Source organism: Harmonia axyridis, chromosome 4 (genome assembly GCF_914767665.1).
Source record: "Harmonia axyridis chromosome 4, icHarAxyr1.1, whole genome shotgun sequence".
In the NCBI taxonomy this organism is placed as follows: Eukaryota; Metazoa; Arthropoda; class Insecta; order Coleoptera; family Coccinellidae; genus Harmonia; species Harmonia axyridis.
The window spans coordinates 467844-490012 of record NC_059504.1 but is presented as its reverse complement, the minus strand read 5'-3'; the positions used below and the strand labels follow the sequence as shown (position 1 = coordinate 490012).

At 34.5% G+C, this 22169-nt stretch overlaps 6 protein-coding genes across 14 annotated transcripts; 3 read left to right on the top strand and 3 right to left on the bottom strand.

Moving 5' to 3' along the window:
* Positions 1 to 53: 53 nt before the first annotated feature.
* On the bottom strand, positions 54 to 3506 carry LOC123677818 (IST1 homolog). Of its 4 annotated transcripts, XM_045614533.1 has the most exons (8): positions 3209 to 3504; positions 2988 to 3150; positions 2704 to 2923; positions 2488 to 2624; positions 2328 to 2432; positions 1911 to 1955; positions 1212 to 1256; positions 54 to 499 (listed from the first exon to the last, which is right to left on the bottom strand). In XM_045614533.1, exons 1-8 carry the CDS (start codon positions 3388 to 3390, stop codon positions 338 to 340), a joined length of 1059 nt encoding a protein of 352 aa, XP_045470489.1. In that variant the 5' UTR covers positions 3391 to 3504; the 3' UTR covers positions 54 to 337. The 4 variants fall into 4 exon arrangements, with proteins under 4 accessions (XP_045470489.1, XP_045470492.1, XP_045470491.1 ...); XM_045614536.1 differs by lacking the exon at positions 1212 to 1256; XM_045614535.1 differs by lacking the exon at positions 1911 to 1955.
* A 150-nt stretch (positions 3507 to 3656) lies between these two features.
* On the bottom strand, positions 3657 to 6679 carry LOC123679054 (SH3 domain-binding glutamic acid-rich protein homolog). Of its 3 annotated transcripts, none has more exons than XM_045616400.1 (4): positions 6661 to 6679; positions 4727 to 4800; positions 4443 to 4646; positions 3657 to 4227 (listed from the first exon to the last, which is right to left on the bottom strand). In XM_045616400.1, exons 2-4 carry the CDS (start codon positions 4769 to 4771, stop codon positions 3982 to 3984), a joined length of 495 nt encoding a protein of 164 aa, XP_045472356.1. In that variant the 5' UTR covers positions 4772 to 4800; positions 6661 to 6679; the 3' UTR covers positions 3657 to 3981. The 3 variants fall into 3 exon arrangements, with proteins under 3 accessions (XP_045472356.1, XP_045472354.1, XP_045472355.1); XM_045616398.1 differs by lacking the exon at positions 6661 to 6679 and adding an exon at positions 4998 to 5100 and having other exon boundaries at positions 4727 to 4850; XM_045616399.1 differs by lacking the exon at positions 6661 to 6679 and adding an exon at positions 4855 to 5004.
* Positions 6680 to 6714: 35 nt separating this feature from the next.
* On the top strand, positions 6715 to 8856 carry LOC123679055 (SH3 domain-binding glutamic acid-rich protein homolog). Its single transcript, XM_045616402.1, has 3 exons — positions 6715 to 7063; positions 8403 to 8600; positions 8664 to 8856. Exons 1-3 carry the CDS (start codon positions 7019 to 7021, stop codon positions 8724 to 8726), a joined length of 306 nt encoding a protein of 101 aa, XP_045472358.1. The 5' UTR covers positions 6715 to 7018; the 3' UTR covers positions 8727 to 8856.
* An 853-nt stretch (positions 8857 to 9709) lies between these two features.
* LOC123679051 (zinc finger CCCH domain-containing protein 10-like) lies at positions 9710 to 21567 on the bottom strand. 4 transcript variants are annotated; one of them, XM_045616396.1, is made up of 9 exons: positions 21415 to 21567; positions 18584 to 18921; positions 14848 to 15056; positions 14638 to 14781; positions 14288 to 14415; positions 11054 to 11204; positions 10738 to 10798; positions 10365 to 10683; positions 9710 to 10203 (listed from the first exon to the last, which is right to left on the bottom strand). In XM_045616396.1, the coding sequence occupies exons 3-9, from the start codon at positions 15036 to 15038 to the stop codon at positions 9722 to 9724; spliced, it is 1476 nt and encodes a 491-aa protein (XP_045472352.1). In that variant the 5' UTR covers positions 15039 to 15056; positions 18584 to 18921; positions 21415 to 21567; the 3' UTR covers positions 9710 to 9721. The 4 variants fall into 4 exon arrangements, with proteins under 4 accessions (XP_045472352.1, XP_045472349.1, XP_045472350.1 ...); XM_045616393.1 differs by lacking the exon at positions 21415 to 21567 and adding an exon at positions 21206 to 21347 and having other exon boundaries at positions 18580 to 18921; XM_045616394.1 differs by lacking the exon at positions 21415 to 21567 and adding an exon at positions 21206 to 21347.
* Positions 11839 to 14098, top strand: LOC123679052 (sodium/potassium-transporting ATPase subunit beta-2-like). Its single transcript, XM_045616397.1, has 2 exons — positions 11839 to 12766; positions 13701 to 14098. The coding sequence occupies exons 1-2, from the start codon at positions 12477 to 12479 to the stop codon at positions 14071 to 14073; spliced, it is 663 nt and encodes a 220-aa protein (XP_045472353.1). The 5' UTR covers positions 11839 to 12476; the 3' UTR covers positions 14074 to 14098.
* Positions 16325 to 21888, top strand: LOC123679056 (partner of bursicon-like). The gene is made up of 6 exons (XM_045616403.1): positions 16325 to 16456; positions 16907 to 17031; positions 17557 to 17719; positions 20863 to 20981; positions 21216 to 21341; positions 21700 to 21888. Exons 1-6 carry the CDS (start codon positions 16339 to 16341, stop codon positions 21838 to 21840), a joined length of 792 nt encoding a protein of 263 aa, XP_045472359.1. The 5' UTR covers positions 16325 to 16338; the 3' UTR covers positions 21841 to 21888.
* Positions 21889 to 22169: the final 281 nt, after the last annotated feature.

Sequence of the window (22169 nt, the reverse complement as noted above, 5' to 3'; positions counted from 1 at the left end):
TTTTCACTGATATTCATCTACATTCTTGAAAAAAATTAATAAAAACAGTTAAGTGAAAACAACAATTTTATTAATAGAAAAATAACTACTTAATATTCGATACACTTGATACCTTTACTATTTCTTTCATAATTACAAAAAATATTAAACAAAATCTTTCTTTAGTGTTCAACTACCTATTATACTGTCTTAATTCTTAGATTAAGTTATAAATTTCATATAATATTATAATATATACTTCATATACATATAGGATGAACTGCATTGATAGTCTGGAAGCAAATAATTAAATATTTTTAATAATTCTCTTCAATAAAAGCTGAATAAAATGCCTTCTTCATTTTTTCTTCAGTGCTTCGAATCTTCTGTTCAAGTCGTCAAAATCAATATCATCTGTTTTACTGGAATCAGACGGAACTGAAGGCAACTCCGGCATGTCGAAATTCTTCTGATCATCAAGTTTCGTTCTAGGCAGTGGTTTAGGCGTTTCATTGACGTTCTGTGAAAAAAAGTAGGAAAGCATTAAAGTTAATTTTAGCTAGATTATTAAGGTAGCCCTACTTCGAGCCTTACATAGCAGATGTAGAAGAGGTTATGAGTTCTTATCTAGTGAAGTTTCAGTTGTCAAATTAATGTCACAATTTTCTTTAGGTTAGGTTAGCCTTGATAAATTATTTTGGGATCAACTAAAATGATAGAATTCTATTAAATGAAAAAAAAATAAATTCTTTATTTCAAGTAATAAGGAAGAATATACTTAACCATGACAATTTTTGACTGTTCTGGGAATAGTTTCGCAATAATTTGTATAGTTTTGAAGATTGGGTTTTGGAATTGAAAACCTCGAATTATTTATTATAATATTTTTTTAAATTCGCAAAATTTGTTAAGATATAGCTTGGCGCCTTTGCCCACATTTTTTTACAGACAATGGGTTCCGAATATAATAATCATAATATGTATGTGTTTTTATTATTCATGAAATTTTACTTCAAAATCGAAAAAAAGCAATGTCAGGAGCAGCCAAACTAAATCTGCAAGTAGATAGTTATCGAGAATATTCCCAATAAACTTTTGTTAAAGCAGGTGCAAATAAAGATTTTGATTTGAACCAGCTACGATGTTGTTAGTTTACAGAATCCCAAGAAAAAACTAATGTTAGCCATTACATGGAAGCTTTGACATTCATTGCAATCTTAAATTCACATTACCTCCAAATTATTGGACAAGTTGCCATTACTCGCGTTGTCCTCTGCCTAAAATTAATAAATTTCAGACATCGCAATGGCTCATTAAAAAATGTTGAATAAGCCGTAGAAAGGTAACACCAAAACATCACAAATTATCCTCCACTGATTGAAATTGCATTCAAAATTAGCAACTTTTTTTACTGTACCTACTGCAGTAGATTGGGATAAATAATGTAGTCATAAAATTTTTTCAATGGCAGAATTAAATTCAGAAATGTATATATCTAATAATCACACCTGAAGAAAAACTTTACATAAAAATGAAAAATTGAGGGATTGACGCGAATAAATTGTAGATAATTCCTCTAGAAACTTCAAAGAAAATCGAAAATCAATTAATGAATAAATTATATTCTAGGTAAGTTTATGGAATAAAAATGCGTATTTAGCCAGACAACTACACTGAACAAAATATTGTAGGACTGGATTCTTTTAAAAAGCGTATAAATATCGATATGTATATCCATAAAAAAAGTTCCATTCCTTTTTTAGTGTAGTAAGAGCTATTCACACATTTGTTGTAAATTGTGGAATTTCAATTATACCTTCTCTTTTATATATATTTTGATGAAAAATTGAACCTCAATTAAAATACAACTATAAATCACACAAAGCGAATGAAAATTTAGATAATAAAAATGTTAAAATGTGAACTGTTACCTTACTCATGCCAGGAAACAAATTGTTGTAAGAAGGTAAGCTATCCTAAAAGCAAACAATAAACCAAAATTAATAGCGAGAAAGAGTAAATCAAGCATGCATTAATTGCACTAATTAAAATTGAAGTTAAAAAAGTTAGCAGGAAAATTAATGCATGCTTACAAAAAAAAGTCAAATACTATTTTAAAGATTCATAATTTACATATCGATATTCATAGCAGCGTTATTTTTCGAATAAACTAAACTTTGCTTCCAGTGTTTGAGCACATAAACAACCCGTTCCCTAATCGAATTATATTTTTTTTTATCAATGGCCTATTTGACAATTGAAGTCGAGATATTATCCTCTAATCCTACAAACCACCACTTGAGATTTAAAATCTAAATCCCCAATTCACATGCGGAAAATCTACTCACCATAAAATCTGTATTAAATTCCTTATTCTCATCAGATGGAGGAATATTATATGAAAATGCTGGAGGTGGCGCTGTTGGGGGCCCCTCTGAAGGAGCTTTAGCACCCTAATAAAAATTGATATCGTCATAAAAATTTGATACAGAAAAGTTATGAACTCACAGGGTATTCAAATGGTACTGCTGGAAAATCAGGAAAAGCTGGAGGTTGAGGGTAGCCCAAGAAACCTGGAGGATGGGGCATTCCACCTCCACCCAAGTTATTCTTATCAGAAAGATCAATAAGCATGGCATCCTTAGCTGAAACAAAAAATGATGCAACACTCAGTACTTTTCTTGAATAAATAATTTCGAACTATTTATATGATTTACTACCTACCCTTATCCATTTCCATAATTTGTGGATCTGGCTCATAAGGAATGTTAAAACTCTTCGCAATTTCAATCATATATTTTTCAACTAATAACTTCGGTGGGCTATGAATTGCCAATTTATGTTTCAAACGATCGTTGACTGTTTGTATTGATTCAGCCCTGCATCCATCTGCATAATTTATACCATATTTAGCAGTGAATAAATCTGATATAACTTTCAATTCCTGAAAACAGAGAAACAGAGTAGAGTCGTAGCCATTCAAAACTAGGGCTAGAAAATGAACTCACGTTACAATCAGATTGTAACCTTGGAGCGACCCATATTAAACTGGATACTGCTTCAGAAATACCATCATCCAAATCCTTCATATTAGTTATAAGTCCAAATCTAGCTAACAATAGATCACAATACATTTCTACTATTTCCATTGCCTCCACAAGATAGTCTTCCCTATAATAACGTAGAGATGTCATTTTATATGTTCAATTTTAAATAATGTCCAACTAACCTAATTATATATTCTACCCTTATTTTCGCCCTTTCTATTTTACCATCCTTAATGAAAGCAGCGATTTCTCTTCTGGACTTTTCCGCAAGTTCAGCTTTCTTTTTCTCAAGTAATTTCAATCTTGCCATTGCAAGACGTAAGTTCGTCTTTAACTTTGTGTAATTAGGTCCACTAGAAAACATTATCGAGGATTTTCGATTATCAAAAGATTTTTACAATACTGGAAAGTAATTTATATATATGAATCACCAATTATTTATAAATAATTAATTGGAGGGGTTAACATCATAACCTAACATTTATGTACTTGTGACGTTTAAATGACACTTCTTGATGTACGTTCCATATTTTGAATGAATTGCCTCCTACAATAAGCGCTATTTCAGGAAATCTACACAAATGCTTAGTTTTTTGTCTCACAGAATGGATGAGGAAATAAAACGATAACTTTGTGAAATAACTATATTGAATATTTACAAGGAAAATGAATATAAATTAACATAACTAGTAACTTTTTTAATATTAAGAATTACAATCTCTTAAAGCCAAGCAGTTTCTTCACCTCAACCCTCAAAATTCAAACATAATAACATAAATACTCTCACTGATATATACAATCAAAAAATATAAGTCTTGCAGTATGGCAAAGAAAAGATAAAAATATAGCGGAATATAAAGATCAGTGCAGTCATGATGAATCTCAAAAAAAAAAATAAGTTTTCAAAAGAAGAAATTAAGAGAACACTTTTTCAATTGGGTTAGTTGATTTTAATTCAACTTTCCTGAGCAGTTTCATTATCTTGATGTTCTTCTTGAGCTATTTCACTCTCACCATTTGGCACTTCATTTTCTGTTATTTCCACATTTTCTTCAGGTTTCTCTTTATTTGATGAAATTTCTGCATTGCCATTTTCCATTTTGTGTTCAGTTTCGGGTTTACTGTTATCTCCTGAGGTCTCCAATTTCAAGAATTTATCCATTTCGTCTATTTCATTGGCCATGTCGAATTGATCATAATCCTTAAAAAAATTACTGTGTATTAGAAAACTGCAAACATTTGAATTTCAGGTGGATATTCAAGTAAAAGCAATATAGAAATTAATGCTCCGAAAACATAAGTAGAAGCCATGCTTTATAATTATCGATTAATAATTCTATATGGGGAGTTAACAAGTAGTTGAATTATTATTTTCATGTGAGATATGTATGGTTTAAATTGATTTTGAAGGCTCACCCCGCAGTAAATATCATCGTTGAAAATTTGTGGAGGTAGTGGATGTCTGGGGTTAGGATCACCAATGGTTGCTCCAAGAGAAGTCGAATTGTTTTGCATGAAATCCTTTTGTTCTTCACTGCCTGGTTCAGCGATATCAACGACATCATATTTTATATTTTTGGAATCAAGAATCAGTAGAACCCTCTGTTGTCTCTTCTTAACCTTAAAAGCATCAATTAAATTAAAAATTTCATTCCACGAAGCAAAGATTGGCAATTTTATTCTTATAAATATAAACCCACCTCCTTATTACCAGATATTCCACTTATATAAACTTTGACAACCATTGTTTCTGATATAAAATTAGTTTAGGAACCTGGAATGATTCAAAATAATATATAATCTGCTTGGAATCACAGGCCACACCTACAATAATTCAATAAGTCAAATCTACAGCCTGTATGTACTTGTATATAGAGTAAATGGATTAATTTATAGCATTAAATAAGCTCGTAATAAAACAATACTGGTTATAAAAAGGCCCCTGAAAACAATATCGGTATGAATACATACTGGCAATGGAATTAAAAATAAGCAATGACCAGGCCCGTAACGGGAAATTTAGGTATGAACACAGCTGCAAGTTCACTTATGGAAATGAACATTGAAACTGTTATGTATTCAACATACATCTATTATTTATTATTATTACTCATTTAAAATCGAAAGTTAATGAAATACTCTTCTGAAATCTGATATTTTTATACCTAATTTGGTATCGAATATTTTCAGATGCTCTGAGGATATCATTTGACAATGATTAACTATAGGTAAACCAAAAATTATAAATGATAACATACTTGTGAAATAAGACTCATAGAAAAAAATTGTTCCAAGAACCCCTGATCTCTTTTTTCGAATATTCCCTTCATTTGACTTAATTACAATTATACAGTGGGCACAAAATTAATTGAATCTTCGAAAAAAAGGAAAAATATTTATTGTATATGAGGTGTCCTATCAAAAAAATGAAGCCGAAAAACTCAATTTCCTGAAAAACTGATAACGAAATGCTTTTCGACAAAACTGCGTTGAAAAAAAAATTGTGTCCTATTTAAAAAACACCAACTACCCTCTATTATAGAGGGGTATTGGTGTTTCTTAAATAAAAAATGTGTGTCCCATTTATTATACAGGGGAGTAGGTGTTTCTTAAATTAAAATTGTGTGTCCCATTTAAGAAACATCAATTTCCCTTTATTATAGAGGGGAGTTGGTGTTTCTTAAATTAAAAATGTGTGTCCCATTTAAGAAACACCAACTCCCCTTCATTATACAGGGGAGTAGGTGTTTCTTAAATTAAAATTGTGTGTCACATTTCAGAAACATCAATTTCCCTTTATTATAAAGGGGAGTTGGTGTTTCTTAAATTAAAAATGTGTATCCCATTTAAGAAACACAAACTCCCCTCCATTATACAGGGTAGGTGTTTCTTAAATCAAAATTGTGTGTCCCATTTAAGAAACACCAATTCCCCTCTTCAAAAGAGGGGAGTTGGTGTTTCTTGTCCCATTTAAGAAACACCAATTCCCCTTTTCAATAGAGGGGAGTTGGTGTTTCTTGAATGGGACACACAATTTTTTTCAACGCAGTTTTTTAGCCGCAGATTTGTCGAAAAGCATTTCGATTTTTCAGGAAATTGAGTTTTTCGTCTTCAATTTTTTTGATGGGACACCTTGTATACAATAAATATTTCTACTTCATTTCGAGATTTAATTAATTTTGTGCCCACTGTATACCTAATTGTAATGAAGTCATATAAAAGAGTATTCGAAAAAAGATATCGGAGTCCTTGGAAAATTTTTCCTTCAAGTCTTATAGTTCCCAAGATCCTTTCAGTGAGCACCAATTTTGGAACAACCTGTACTTCATCCATAAAGATATCGCAAAACGCAGTAATCAAGTGGATTGAGATCAGGGGATCAAGTAGGCCATACCAACGACATCAATTCCTGAAGCTAAATCTTCATTTATGCCGTTAAAATGCTCATTATTTGTCAAAAACAAATCGGAAATGCTTTTAGAAGTGTGATATTTCATTTTTACGAAAGTCAATGAATCAGGGATATATTTTTCAAATTCATCATGGCAAAAATTCACTGAAGTTAATGACTTAATCAAAGTTCGAAAGCAGCAGGCACCACAATGTCTGTCGATACGTGTAATATCACTCCTACTTTATTCAGGTGAATGTTGAATGAACCATTACCAGCGACCTAGAGTCAACAGTGAACACTTTCCACTGAACCAGAAGACAGTTACGAACTACGTAGGTGAAGCGGAACAACATCCAAAACGAAAAGTAGGAAGAAATCCAAGATCCTATCTCTTAATCAAAGTGCCCCTTCCAAACTTATCGGTCCAGCTCTAATGTTATTACTTTCTCTTTCCAAATGTTTCGCAAGTTCGTATGAGTCAATTCAATTTATGTTTATCATATGTGGCTGATAAGATAACCATCGCAGTTCAAAGTGTTTAGTATTATTTTACTTGGTTTATAGTTGTGGTTGTGCCGGACACACTTTGGTTGTTATTATGGTTGTTAAAGTATATGTGAGCGAAGTTTCTGGGAGTAATGAGGTAAGATATGTGCATAAACAATTCTCAGTGTTCTCTGGTATCTATTATCATTCCGTTAATTGAACGTAATATATTCTCATTAAGGTGCTTAACGGTTCTGTTGACATGGATACCGCTTATAGCGCGATGATATAAAAACCTGTACAATTTTTTCCTTCGCTGGTTTCTACATATTTATATTAGACGTGTAGATGCACATTTACATTTCAGAATAAGAAACGTACATTTTTATTTCTCAATTACCGTTAGGAATGTGATTCACTCAAACATTTATGTTGTTGGTTTATCACTTCCAAATATAAACTTTTGGAATCGTACGAGGAAAAGTTTGTAAACCTTCGGAAATTTACACATTCATATATGTTGTTGATATACTAAAATTACCTAAAATAAACAATTCAATTTTTAGGCAATGGTTAAGTTCTTTTTCCGATATACTCCTTGAATTTTTCTATTTCTTGTAAAGTACGAAATCGTTATTTTTCAAATAAATGAAACATTTTCTTTCAATCGAATTGTTAGTTAACAAACTTAACACCATCAGCATTCGAGATCCGAACCTGCCCTGCAAATTTGAAGTTTCTATGACCTTTCGAAAGGAAGTTATCGTTTATTATATTGCCGGACAGAATTAAGTTTGATGATATCTGCTTTTCGATATCTTATTATTTCGAGAAAAGCGATCGGAGGTCCTTGAATATTTTTCTTTATGTCTTATAGTTCTCAAGATCCTTTCGAATTTGGACACCCTGAGCTTTATCCATAAAGATATCCCCAACGCAGTAATTTAGTGTATTGAGATCAGGGGATCAAGCAGGCCATACAATCACACCAATTTCTGAAGCTGACTCTAGACAATAAAATGGTTATTCTTCAAAAAGAAACCGGAATTGCTTGTAAAGAAATATGTTTTTTATCTTTATAAAAGCTAATAAATAAAAGATATAATTTTGAAATTCGTCATGGCCAACCCATTGATGAGTAACTTCATTCATTTGTTACTCACGATGAGTGGAACAGCAGTAATTCCATGGGAATCACAAAAACATTGTATACGCAATTGTGCTATTTATATTTGGTTTCCCTAACCAATTGAAATTTCAGGAAGTAGTTCAATTCATAATAAATGCTGCTGAATTGGCACAAAAATTTTTCTCACACAAAATATCTAGGAAAAATGGAACTAAACGCAATTTTCTATATATTTTCCTTGAATAAAATGTTCAAAATTTCATAAATCGAAAACAATGAACTGTAGTGCACGTTGTAAGATCTCAATTATTTGGTCAAACAGTGCAGCTCACATCGAAATTATTTATTTATGAAGAAAATTTTCCAGATAAGAGAAAGGCAGACAACCATATTGCTAGCTCTCAAATCCAAAAACATCGAATTTGAAGTAATCGACATAACAGTGGACGAAACAGCTAAACTCTTCATGCAAACTAAATCAACCAGATTTGGAGGCACAAGTTTCAATTCACATCCAATCTACCCCCTTCCACCTCAAATTTTCAACGAGGAAGAGTACTGTGGGGTGAGTGTGTCCCAAAAAAAGCACAATCAATAAATTTCCTAATCTCATTTTTGTATGTTTCAGGATTACACAGCATTCGAGGTTGCAAATGAAAACAAAGAGCTGCCAGAATTTTTGAAATTGTAGCTATTGATTAATTTAATTTAATAAAGTGTAATATGATAATGTTAAGTTCAAATGGTGCTTCCATAATTTGTTTTTCAGATTTAAGTTGTTATATACTGTACTGAATAAAGAAGGTACAATGTTCTTTGAATATACGCCTCTATACTGTATACATCCAACAGCATATTGACTTCCACCTCATCTTTTATGGATTAAGTTGCACTGATTTTGAACGTATGATAAAAATAAATAATATTATTTCTGATAACACATCACTATCAACATAATCAGTACAAATACCATATTAATTTGAAAACCTTTATCGTTTATAAACCACATTATTACATATTTTCATCAGATATCGAAAGGAGATCAGGAAAAAATAAAAAAAATATCCATGGCAGAATTAGATTGGATTTCAGGAAAGTTGCATTGAATAGAAGTTTTTAGGAGAATAAAAATATCCGGTTCAATTGTTGGACAAAATAGGTTCTCAATAATTCCCGAAAATTTTGCTTTACATGTTACTTTCTCCCTATTAACTTTTTCAGTTTTTTATGTTGGCACAAGAAATATTCAGACCTTTTATTTGAAGTCTATTTCTGATGGGTAAAGTTATGAAAATAAAAAATCAGATTTCTTTTAAATTTTATTAACCTTCTACAAATCTCAACAATGTTAACTTGAAAATAATCTACATTGGACTAATTACTTATACTATTATTCACATTTGATGGAAAACATAGCATATATGCTAAAGAACTTTGCGAATGAAACATATTTTCACTTAAGAAAATTGACAAAAAAATCATTCATACTGTATTAATACGAACCCTATACTCTTTAGTAAGATTGAGGTAATTTGAATAAAAACTATTAATAAGTATGTTGAAAATAAATTAAACCGAGAAGCACTCAAATAACTTTCGAATAACTCCATTTATTCAAGAAAAATTCTCAAATATGATATCACTATTCATCAGGTTCCTGTGTATATTTTTTCACGCGAAACATTACTACATAGGATGAGCTCTATGAGTTACAATAGGATAGGAAACTATAGTTTGCCCCACACTAGACAAGTCTATAGCTTGAGAGGTTTCAATGGTTCTATGCAACTCTAATTGCTGCGGAGCCAACAGCTGCTGACCACTCAAGGTTAATTGCTGTTGATTCTGACCCGTCTGCTGACCTTGACCACTCAACGATACCTGCTGCTGATTCTGATTGGCCAACGACAGCTGCTGCGTCTGGTTCTGATTGGCCAAATTCAACTGCTGTTGATTCTGGTTCACCAACGCTATCTGCTGGTGATTCTGATTGGTCAGCGTTAGCTGCTGCTGATTTGGACCGCCCAAGGTCATCTGCTGCTGATTCGGATTCGTCAAGGTCAACTGATGAGGTACATTGGCTACAGTCAACTGTTGAGCGGTACTTGCTGCAATTGTCAGCTGAGCCTGTGGGTTGTTGGCAATTGCCAATTGGGTAGAAGGAGTAACTGAAAGGAAAAACGTGGTGTTGAAATAATTTCAGGATGAAGAATATACAGGGTGATCCCCGAGGAATTGACGTCTTTGGAACGGGTTGAATGGACAGTAAAACATCGAATGTTTGCTCAAAACAATCATTGTGCGTTTGAAATTTGATATATCCACTCACCAAGGATCTGTGGGCTCTGCGCCAGAAGCTGCGCTGTGGGTGCAATGCTGACAGAGGGTACAGCTGATATCGTGACCCTGTTGCAAGTTGTAACCGTTGTTAACGACACTGGAACCGTAGTTATGGAAACGGGTACTGTAGCTATGGAAACGGGAATACTGGAAACGCCCGCTGTCACTGTTCTTATAACCTGCTGAGTTGGCGCAGAGTTTGGGTCAGACATTGAAGTGCTGGATGCTATCATCCTACGTTTTGTAGCCAATCGAAGGGCCTCATTCTCGTCTGACAGAAACAGATTGGCAGCGTTGGCTTCTGTGAGCTGGGAAAGGAATTTTAAGATTTCTGCATGGAATATTACCTTTGATAGACTTACCTGACGTTTCAATGTGTTGAGTTCGTTCCGTAGATCGTTTACTTTTGCTACCAACATTTCCCTGAAAAAAATTGGCTTCGTTTGATACTAGAATTTCGAAATATATTTTCCAAGAAAAATATTATAAAAAAAAAGGATAAGGTTGGTGTCTAGTGGACGCCAAAATGCGGTTGAATATATTCTTGAACTCAGGAAGCCATTAGAGTATATAAGTTTTCAACGATGGTGCAATACTCCAATTTTTCATTTCTCACAATTTATATCGTCTTCCTTCTTTTCGTGTTCAATTTTCTCTGTAATTGACTAATATACGTACCTTGTGGGATAGTATTTGAAAGCAGGACATGCAGATTTGTCGAAATATTCTCCTACTTCACCGTCTTCATCTACTGGCCGAGTTGTGGCAAAGAGGGAACAATAATCATCGACATCATTCGACTCAAAATCGATGTCTGGTTTTCGCAAACCTGAAAAAATTCAGGCGGTTAATAATTCAGATCGAATCATGTAGAAAAACACTCCAAACTCTACTCTATTACTAAATGCAAATAATTTTGGAGCATCGAAGATGCGAATCCATGTTTTCTTAATATTTTTTCGGTGACATTGCCAATATTGACATTTACGAATTTCTCTCCATTTTTTTTTCAACAATCATGAAAGAGGCTATAGTAAGAGATGTTGGTACCGTAGATTCCGATATAGACATCGAGGACTCAAACGAGTCCATACCACAAACGACATGGAGTACGGTGAAGGTTTTCCTCTACAATCCAAGGAACAACACTTGCTGTCGAAGAACTTCGAAAGAATGGTTCACTATGATTCTTTACTATCTGGGATACACGGCTTTTATAGTCATACTGTACTTGGGATTCCTTTTTTGTAGTTTGATCATCATCAAAACTTTATATCCTGATCATGCCATAGTCGATAAGGAAGGTCTATTGGAAGGTCATCCTGGTCTGGGGTTCGTACCGAATATTGGTGAATACTTATTTTCACTTAGGTTTAGAGTAGATATTTTCTTTATTATGAAGAAATGTCACGTAGCAATGAAAGCACTGAGTTTCAATGTCATCGATTCAAAGATGATGGAGGTGCCGAAAGAAAATCAAAAATTTGAGCTAGGACAATAAGGCCAATATGCAGGGTATTCTACAAGTTTTATGACAAACTTAGGCAGATGATAGCTGCACTCATTCTGAACATTATCTTCCTATGAACCTAGGTCCTTGGTTTCGTTAGAGGATGAAGAAGCTAGTAGAATACCTGTGGTATAGGACCAAGAACTTGTTTGAAAGTTACGAGAGAGGAATAAACTGACAGAATCTTTGGAATGTAAGCACCGCAAGATACATAAGGTATCCGGACCTTATTAACCACTTGCTACACCTCTTCACTGGCTTCCTTACAGGGCATTGCCGCCTTAGAAAGCACCAAATGAGAAAAGGGTTGTCAGAAGTTGAAGAGAGCAGGGAATGTGATCATCTGGTTACGAAAAGCCTAGCCAAAAAATGCAGTGGATGAGAAACTAGTAGAAGATAGGAATTAACTTCCTTCAACCATTCCAGATAGAGGTTAGCTGTATATGGTTCAGCAGTAACATAATAAACAATAAAACCAAGGTCATGATGCAATGTAAAACTAACTACTCATATTGGAGGCGAAGACAAGCTTCACTTTAGCAAAGACTCCGTCAATTTTCAGATTTGCATTAAATTACAGGATATTATGCCATGTTTTTAGGGTGTGATCACTTTTATTCTCTTGCAGTGGTCACAAAATACCCGATCATATGGTACACGACCGACCCTGTTGAAAGATATAGAAAAGAGGATTACGTGCAAGCTATAGACGTGTTCCTGCAGAAATATAAAGACGCCCAACAGAGCGACTACGTGGATTGCGCCACGGAAAAAAAGGACAATAAACCCTGCTACGTCGACTTGAAGTTATTGGAAGATTGTACCGCTGATGGCTACCACTACACCAACTCTTCGTTGTGCTTCTTCCTGAAGTTGAACAGGTGAGTGATGAACTGGAAAGCTGATCTTCAAGACTCACTGAATTCAGAACAGCCAAATGTTGCTTATTTTCTGATTCTGAACTTTGGGCTGTCAGCCGATTTAAGGTATCAGGTGCAAGATTGGATTGAATGTCGATAGGCTGAAAAGCAGCTTTTCATGATTTAGAACGAGGGAATTTTCGCAATATATGTTCAGCTGTTTCCATATCCTATTCACAGAGTTTAAAAATTTCATCTGTCAATAAGCTCATTCCGTACAAAAGGTACATATACCTTCAGTACTTCATCAGTAGTCCCATAAAAACCTGAAGATGCAGCTGGCAGCTGCTCAAGGACCTTGCTGTATCCTTCTAGAGACATTTATTAATTCTGAGCTCCCATGCTGAACTGCTGCCTGCAGTGTTCTTCTCCAAAATCCCAGTAGAGTTCAGATCCACCAGGTGATACCCTCATTGTCCTTTATTACTTTTCGCTAGAGCGTGGGCTTCTTCATTGCCTTCAAACCAAAAAAATTTCAAAAAGAACCAAGAGGTGAGAAGGCAACTCTACTGTGGTAACCGAAGCAAAGGAGTCAATGATAAACCTGCTGGACGTGAACTCTTCTAAGGGCTTGGTAAACACCATTGAAGGTAGAAGTTGAGCTGAGCTTCGTGTTGTTTTCTCATATGGACACGTAAACAGCTAAACACTTGCAGTACAAACTGTTTAACCTAAGGAACACACGCTGGGCACTCCAGTTCTGAGTCCTCACGAAGTTATAGCCTAGATGTGCTAATATGGTAGAAGATCTCCTCTGGAATTGCTGAGCAGAGTATAAACCGAAAGATCAAACTGGTCTCAGTCCTGGAAGGCTGCTTTCTAGTCAATCAACTCCAATCTAATCAAACGTCTGGCAAAGCCTTGATCTTCTACTCTCACCAATCTATATCCTCAGGCAGAAACACTGGAAGCCAGTGTTCTTCAAAAGGGAGCAAGACCTTCCGGACGAGATGTCCCAATCCATGATGGACCACATCTTGGCCTCCTCCAACAAAGACGTCGTCTACGTCGAGTGCCTCGGACAGAACTATTGGGACAACGAGCACATGGGAAAGATAACCTACTATCCTAAACAGGGTTTCGACGGTGCCTATTTTCCGTACGGGGGCGAAAGCGGCTATTTGGCGCCCTTGGTGGCGGTCAAGATGGACGAAGTCACCACCGGTATCGTGATACACATCAAGTGTACCGTCTGGGCGAAAAACATCGAGACCAGATTGAACCATTTCCATCTCAAAGTGTTTGTCGATAACACGTTGCCTTATTGAATAAAAGCGATAATTAAAACTCGAATTTAACAATTATTTCAAGGGATTAGAAGAGTGTATCGGCAGAAATACAAGATTTTAATTGCGCACTATACTTGATTCTTGAGCAGCAAAAATTGGCAGAAGAAAATTGCGTGTATAAGAGTGAGTTGCTTCGAAGTGTTAGCTCCTGTTTTCCAACGCAATATAGGTGTTATAAAAATTATAAACTCACCAGGTGCATAAAAGACTGGCGCTTCAATTCGAGTAGGCTTATTCTTCCCGTTATTCACCTGGATGAACTCCAAAATTTCTGCCTCTTCCTCTTCTCTGGTCACGTGTCTATATTTGCAGTTGTTTCTCCTGTAACGTGAAATTTGAAAATTAGAAGTTTAGTTTATTGAAACAATCGTGAAACTACTTCAACGTTCAAACTACATAGTTAGCACTATTGAAATTAGGAGACCAATTCGGACTAATCCAACTTTTAGTTTGTATATTTAGAGGTTATCAAGGCTACAGAGAAAAAACTGAAATTGGCCAATAAGTCCAAAACCAGCAAATTCAAAATATCCGAAACCATACCTGCAATGTCCTTTTCTGAATTCGTTGCAAACGGGTAGAATACCGGGTATCTGATTCTTTCTAGCTGCCTCCACAAGTACTCTGTTGGACATAACTCCGGTTTTCTTGAAGACCTCCTCCTCGTCTGGTGAACAATGGATGAACCTGAGAACGAAAAGCATCAGTATTAGCATTCGTAGAAGCCACAGTTTTGAGCAGTATTTTTCTTACTTGCACTTCGCCCTAGGACAAACGCTGTTCTGGAAGTCGTGGCAAAAATTCAATTTCATATTTTTCGGAAGAGTCTCGTGTTTGAACTTGCAGAATTTGCGTTCGCATCTGCCTCTCATGTAGTCCCTGCAGACGCCATCTTCAACTTCGTTTGGACCGTCAGTCTTTGTTTCCTCAGTTGGGTCCGCCATCTTGAAGTGAGGTATAATCTGAAGAGAAAATTTGAGTGAAGAATTTTGTAATATGTGGGGTTCCTACAAGAATTTTGATAAAATCCAAGCGATCTTCAGAATTCAGATTAATGATTTGATTGAGTCATTTCGGATTGAGTTAGTTTTGCAATTTTTTTAGGACACATTGAGGCTATCCAGGCTCTTTGTCTAGGAAGCTGAAACTCTTTGTTCAAAACACGTTGAAACGAAAATTCAGGTCACGTTGAGGAACTTTGAATGAAATAGGCCAAGCTTTTTGGTGACCTGAGAGTGCTGCAATAAAGACAGTGGCTCTACAACTTGCCAAAAGGCCACCAAAGGATAACATCTGCTGGTCTTGAACCCTTCTGAAGGACACTACAATCAGCAGTCCAGCTGATAAGCAAAACTAAGAGATACCTGTAGAGGAATACACCTGGACTTGCACAAGCACAAAAAATTGTGGAAATTTTCTGCCCTACCCAAAGAAGGCCATTCAAAAGCCAAGAGCTAAGCTCACAGTTATTGTGGAACTGTTGCAGGGACACTGTCAGCATGAAAACGTTTGCAGACTTGTGCAAATCGCACATGGAAACAGTTAAACGGATACTGTGTGAATATTCACAACTGGCCAGTCTAAAAATTACTCTTCATTACAAGCCAGTTCAAAATCCTCATGAAGAGGAAGCTGAGGATACTGAGATCGTCGTTAAATTTGACAATACTCTTGGGAATAGATTATTAGGGTATAGAATGGAAGTTGTTATCCAATTAAGAAAAAGATGAGACAATGTAACATGGTTTTCTGAAGTTGTGCAGTGCATAGTTTGTAATTTTCGGGGGCCAAAAATATTCATAGCCTGCGTATAGTTAAAAAAATATCCAGACTTAATGTTTCTCGTCCAGACTATTATATTATGCAGAAGGAGTCTACAAAAAATATACAAGCATGCATAAACACCTCTTTCATGTAACACAGCGGGTCATCACACCCCAACCACAGGGGATGATTGCTTCATCAAAAAAATAATTGACGTTAAATAAGCCCAATCAACGATTTCAGAGACCAAATAAGAACAGAAAAAAAATTAATAAAAATGTATGGCAGCAACAGGACGACATAGAGTATCGTGACGATTTAAAAAAAAAATCTGTAGCACGTTTCTTGGGATGACGGTGTTAGAATTCGACAAGCGGCCGGCCGGCGGGGGGTGTCAAGTTTTTTCCACCCCCTTTTTTTATCCCTCGATATATAAGACCTAGAGGCGATGTGATTTCTCCCACAATATTTCGCCCAACCATGGCAGTAGTGAGATTCGATATTTTTCTCTTGTTCGCGATTTTATGCGTAGGTTTTGGCAAGGAGATGCCGGAGGAAACGTGCGAGACCATACCGAACGAATTACATCTAGTTAAAGGTATGTAAATTAAAAAAAAAAAAAAATACGAATATTTTTCTTGAAGATAGGTGTTCTTACATGATGATTTGCTTATATTCCCATTACTTTCTATACAAAAAACAATTGTTTCATCTCAGTGTGACTTTTATTTGATCCTTCAGAATCCTTTAAGCCATTTTTCAAAACCCCCCCTCCGAAAGATTTTTACCAGAAACGATGGTTGATATTTGCTTGAAATTTATTACACAAACCGGATGCTGTACCCATTCAATTCATCAAAATTTTGGACGTGATTCATGAACTTTGAAGGCTAATGTCATTTAAACATGGAAATATACACGTTTCAAGAACATTAAGACATTTTTTCATCAAAATCAGTCCTCTGATGTGAATACTGAGAGAAAGCATCTTTAAAAGAATGATTTTTCTACCAATATCAACTCTACTTATATTTTTTTTATATTTCAGAGGAATACGATGAACTTGGCCATCTACAGAGAACCTGTAGTGGGGATGTAGCAGTCAACAAATGTGAAGGATCCTGTAGAAGTCAAGTGCAACCTTCTGTTATAACTCCGACTGGCTTTCTAAAGGTTTGTTTTCTGCACATTTGCACTCTCACACATCTGGAGAATAATTCCAACAATTCGCCCATGGGTTTCATTTATGACAAAGAGTATTATCTTTGTGAAAGAGATTTTTCGTTTTGTATTTGAGGACTTTTTCCTTAATTTCTGCACTCGATAGATCCAAAAATATGATGTATATTCATTGTTGATGGTTTTACCTCCATCAAGATGAGCAATTTACCATGCACGTCCCAAAATATGGATGCCATAACCTTGCCAGCTGATGTTTGAGATTTTGGTCGTTTTGGACTGATTTCCACTCAGCTGATGCTCTTTTTGACTCGGGAGTTTAGTAATGAATTCATGTTTTTCTTTAAATGAAATGATTAATTCGTCTCATCAATTCTAACTGATACAAAGAACAATACATAGGATATTTATAATATTATCTTATCACTTTTGATGTGGCAGCCGCATTCAAAATAGATAAACGTCTGCAGTTTATAAAAAATAATAATCATAGTAATCTCGATTCTAATTATTTCGCAGGAATGCTACTGCTGTCGAGAGAGCTTCATGAGAGAGAGGATCATCACTCTGAACCATTGTTACGACATAGACGGCGTGAAATTGGTAGAGGAAGGCACCAGTTCCTTGGACGTCAAGCTGAAGGAACCGGCAGAGTGTAAATGTTTCAAATGTGGAGATTTGGGTCGATAAAATACGATATTTCTTATAATGTACCTCCTATTTGTCGTATTAATTTATTTACTTATTGTTGAATTGTAAAGTTGTCATTGTGAAATTATAGTATTAGATGCAATGTGTAGTCTATATTTTGTGTATGGTTTGTTTTGAGAATAAAGAACGAAATTTTCGAACTAAAATTAGTATCCAAATGTATGACCAACACAGAAATAATTGTATTTCAATTTGAATGAAACAAACTGAACAAAGATGAAAAAAAAAGGTTAATAACAAAAAAATAAGTGAGAAGGAAAGAGTAAATTACCATTAAATTCATCTGATTACGTCGAGGATTACGTAGATCACAAAAATGATAGCAGTTGAACCATTCGTTCATTATTTCAGAGATTATAGGTTATAAACGGAAATTTTCACAAAAAAAAATGATAATTTTCTCGAGGTTGACACAACTCCTAGACGTAAGATCAAAGATTCAAAAAACACTTTCATTAGAGGGGTCTGTGTTGAATATTTTAGGAGATATAACGATATAGAATGAACATTATGTTCTTCAAATTTACTACATCAATTGTGCTAAGCTAACGAAAAGAAGGTAGAATTTTTGGCAGGACCAAGTCTGTCCAGTTCTTTTTCAACAGATAATCTGTATATTTTGAGATCAAAAGAAATGAAATTGATTTCATGGCATTCAGACAATTTTTCTATTCTGAAAAAAGTACCTCCTCGATCAGGACTCGAACCCGCAACCTCCGAATTACTAGTTCGATGCTCTATCCAACTGAATGCCATGAAATCAATTTAATTTATTAATACACATACGTTAAACAATTCTTCACGTATCGAAAGAAATATTCTTCATGTCACATACCCAAATGATTATTCCAGAGGAAGATCGTACTTCTTGTGTAGTTCGACGATGGTTTCGTTGGTGGTATTGGACAGATAGTTCAACACAATCAATGTGGTGTCCTTGATGTCGTTGTAGAGATGTAGAGCTTCCATCTGTTCGGAAACATCCAAGGTTACTCCCTCTTTGCTCAGTTGTTCAATCTGGGAATTCAAATTGGACAACTCTTCTTTCAATGCCTTTTCTTTATCGACGATTTCTTGAGAACAAAGGTTACTGGATGATTTAGGTTTTTGCTTTGAGGGTTTGTGAGAGGTCTTCGATTTCACATTCGTAGCTTCCATCGAGAGAGGTTCATTCTGACGGAAAAAAAAAGTTGTTATTAGAAACTATTTAGGAATAACTATTAGGCCAATTGAAAAGTCCCCGGTCTGATGCACATATGCAGGTGCTACTTTTAAATCCATATGGTTTTTAGTTAGTACCAATATTTAAACTATACGTGTCAAAATTTGACAGTAGTTTGTGAGACATTGCGTTGTAAGTGTAGCTACTTTTGTTATTTGAAAAGAGATGGGAAAAAAATAATTTCGTGTGCTGATAAAATATTGCATTTTGAAGGGAAAAAATACAGTTGAAGTAAAAAATTGACTTGGTGAAGAATTTCCGGGGTCTGCACCAGGAAAATCAACTATCATTGATTGGTAAGCTAGGTTTAAACGTGGTGAAATGAGCACCGAAGACGGCGAACGCAGTGGACGCCCAAAAAATGCTGTCACCGACGAAAAAATAAAAAAAGTTGACAGAATAATTTTGAATGAGCGTAAAGTGAACCTCAAAAGAAATAAATTTAGCGCCAATGAAGAAGTAATCGCCGAAACTAAGGCCTATTTTGAAGCGAAAGACAAATCGTACTACAAAATTGGTATCGAAAAGTTGGAAGATCGCTATAATCGCTGTATCGCCTCGAAGGCAACTATGTTGAATGATAAAATTGAATTTTGCCAAAAAAATGTGTTTTACTATGGTAGACCGGGGATTTTCCAATTGGCCTGTTATTCTGCTTGAATGTGGGCCAAATTTCTTAGTTGTTGTTACTATATTTTTAGGGAAAATCTATAGACAGCGACTAGTTCGAATAAAAAACCCTAGTGTGAAATTTGTGGTGTTTTTTATTGCGATTTTTGGATTCTACGCCTAAACGTGATCATGCAATATTTGTATAACTCTCAAAATATTAGAGGTGACGATTATTTGATTCAGATTCATTGTACTAATGCAATTCTTAATATCATGTTTATATGTCGTATATTTCCCGAGAAGCATTTTTCTTCAAATAAGTTTCCTTGATTTTTAGCCTTTAAAATCGATCTACCCCATAGAAACATAGTTTGTACAAATTGGCAGGAGAATTATTATATTAATAAATAGGAACTGGCGAAAGGCGCTTGTACTATACGAAAAACTAATTAAAAATAATTACGAACTTATTTTATCGACTGTAAAGGCCAAGTTGAATACGCGAACATATGTCATTCGGTGAAAAACACCCTCTTGAATAAAAGCCTAGCATGTTCAAGCACTTACTTGCTCTGCAGGATCTAACTTTACACAATTTTCCCATAAAATTGTCGATCGCAACTCTAGGACTTTAACACTTGGTGAATTTATAAAAGGGAGGTTCACGGAAAAATAAATCAGATTGAGTAAACTACCCCAAGTGAACAGTTGCTATAGACGTAGATATGTTCCGCAAAATATCAGAGATCACCACAGGTACTTAGAATTTTTCAAATTATTCGAAAAAAAATATTTATCATGATCAAATTTTTTGCAGAATTTTATGAGACGAATAAGGGACTTTTTCCCAACTAACATTGAAAAAAAAATTAATACGAAAGTTTATTATTTCTTACTATCTTTCAAAATAGGTATCTGAAAGTATTAAAAAATACCGATACAAACGATAAAAAAAAGGCTACCAGCTTATATAAAGACAATTTGGATGTATTTCATGTAAATTCATTATGATTGAAAAATATTTGAAAGCATAACTTAGTTTTTTTCATTTGGTTCCTATTGCTAGGTATATTCCTAGTAAAAATCTAAACATGGATCACTAATCGATGTTTGATTTTTCTCATATAAATATAGTTCTCTCATATTTGCTCGAACAAAAATATAAATTGTGTAAACCTGATTTTCAGAGTCATGCAATATTTTTTGCAAGGCAATTATGTTTCTACTAATAGGAAGTATGTGTATAGATCCAAGATATATACAATATGAGGTAGCAGCAGCTAGTAAAACTGACTTATGCGAAGTAACCCCTGTTATCCATGTATTGCAATATCCAGGCTGTGTTCCCAAACCGATTCCAAGTTTCGCTTGCATTGGAAGATGTGGATCGTATATCCAGGTGAGTGAATAAATAGCAATTGATACTGAATAAGGCGTTTGTTGGAAGTTTATCTTTTAAATAAATAAATGATTTAAGTGTAAAAGCCTTTGAACTGAAAAGTTCAAAGCTGCAGTAACATCAAGATGCAAATATTATGTAATGTCAACATTCTAAATTATTTTATGGTGAAACATGGTATTTACGAAAAACTGATTTTAATGCTAGATATTACTTTGACTAACTTCTTTTTAGGTATCTGGTAGTAAAATCTGGCAAATGGAACGTTCCTGCATGTGTTGTCAGGAATCTGGAGAAAGGGAGGCTTCAGTTTCACTGTTCTGTCCAAAAGCAAAACCAGGAGAGCGAAAGTTCATTAAAGTGAGTACACAAAACCCTTCGAAATTAAAGAAAACAATAACAATAGGTACTTATTGTATCACCAAATTGCTACTTTTTCACATATTTCTTGCAACTAATTGAATCAACTCAACTATAATGATTTTTTAGAATTAGATGCACACACATTCATGGTTTCTGTTATCAAAACAATTAATTAAATTATCAAATGAAACCTCAAAAAGTAAAAGTAATATTTCAAGTTTTCAAGTCACTGTTAACCAGAGAAAATCACTTTGACAGTTAGGAGTTAGGTTAGGTAACAGGACCGTAACGAAATATTTTTTCTTTTGGAATAAATTTGGAATAACCCATTTTAATCAACAATTCTGTTTTCAAGGTAACTACAAAGGCCCCCTTGAGCTGTATGTGCCGTCCTTGTACAAGCATTGAGGAAAGTGCAGTTATACCTCAAGAAATAGCTGGATATGCTGATGAAGGTCCTCTATCTGACCACTTTTTGAAATCTACACCACAATAATAAGAATTTTAAATATGATTATATTATAAATCACTCATTAATTGTGAATGCCTTGTTTGTATTTTTCTTAACCCAACAAATTTGAAAGAATTAAATGGAGGTATAGCAAAGGAAGAATATTTTGAATGATTTTATTAAATTTTGATAGCAAAACAATGTCTAAATAATTGAAGAAAATAATAGTCTTATATTTTAGTTGCGTATGGAATTTAAACTAATATTTCAGGCGATTTCAAATAATATTCTATCCTTACCAAATTTTCGAATATATTACTAATAATGATTTATTTTATGTGCTGGCGCATCATTGTAATTTTTATATTTATTAT

Coding starts and splice junctions, on each gene's coding strand:
- LOC123679054 (XM_045616400.1), bottom strand. CDS start 4,771: ATGGTTGTCAAAGTTTATATAAGTGGAATATCTGGTAATAAGGAG. Junction 4,647..4,726: donor GAATATCTGGTAATAAGGAG/GTGGGTTTATAT, acceptor GATGCTTTTAAG/GTTAAGAAGAGACAACAGAG. Junction 4,228..4,442: donor ACGATGATATTTACTGCGGG/GTGAGCCTTCAA, acceptor AATTTTTTTAAG/GATTATGATCAATTCGACAT.
- LOC123679055 (XM_045616402.1), top strand. CDS start 7,019: ATGGTTGTTAAAGTATATGTGAGCGAAGTTTCTGGGAGTAATGAG. Junction 7,064..8,402: donor AAGTTTCTGGGAGTAATGAG/GTAAGATATGTG, acceptor AAAATTTTCCAG/ATAAGAGAAAGGCAGACAAC. Junction 8,601..8,663: donor ACGAGGAAGAGTACTGTGGG/GTGAGTGTGTCC, acceptor TGTATGTTTCAG/GATTACACAGCATTCGAGGT.
- LOC123679052 (XM_045616397.1), top strand. CDS start 12,477: ATGTTTTTAGGGTGTGATCACTTTTATTCTCTTGCAGTGGTCACAAAA. Junction 12,767..13,700: donor TTCTTCCTGAAGTTGAACAG/GTGAGTGATGAA, acceptor CTATATCCTCAG/GCAGAAACACTGGAAGCCAG.
- LOC123679051 (XM_045616396.1), bottom strand. CDS start 15,038: ATGGCGGACCCAACTGAGGAAACAAAGACTGACGGTCCAAACGAAGTT. Junction 14,782..14,847: donor TGTCCTAGGGCGAAGTGCAA/GTAAGAAAAATA, acceptor TTTCGTTCTCAG/GTTCATCCATTGTTCACCAG. Junction 14,416..14,637: donor TTCAGAAAAGGACATTGCAG/GTATGGTTTCGG, acceptor TTCACGTTACAG/GAGAAACAACTGCAAATATA.
- LOC123677818 (XM_045614533.1), bottom strand. CDS start 3,390: ATGTTTTCTAGTGGACCTAATTACACAAAGTTAAAGACGAACTTACGT. Junction 1,257..1,910: donor TGTTTCCTGGCATGAGTAAG/GTAACAGTTCAC, acceptor TATTAATTTTAG/GCAGAGGACAACGCGAGTAA. Junction 500..1,211: donor ACTTGTCCAATAATTTGGAG/GTAATGTGAATT, acceptor TTTTTTTCACAG/AACGTCAATGAAACGCCTAA.
- LOC123679056 (XM_045616403.1), top strand. CDS start 16,339: ATGGCAGTAGTGAGATTCGATATTTTTCTCTTGTTCGCGATTTTATGC. Junction 17,032..17,556: donor CTCCGACTGGCTTTCTAAAG/GTTTGTTTTCTG, acceptor ATTATTTCGCAG/GAATGCTACTGCTGTCGAGA. Junction 20,982..21,215: donor GATGTGGATCGTATATCCAG/GTGAGTGAATAA, acceptor ACTTCTTTTTAG/GTATCTGGTAGTAAAATCTG.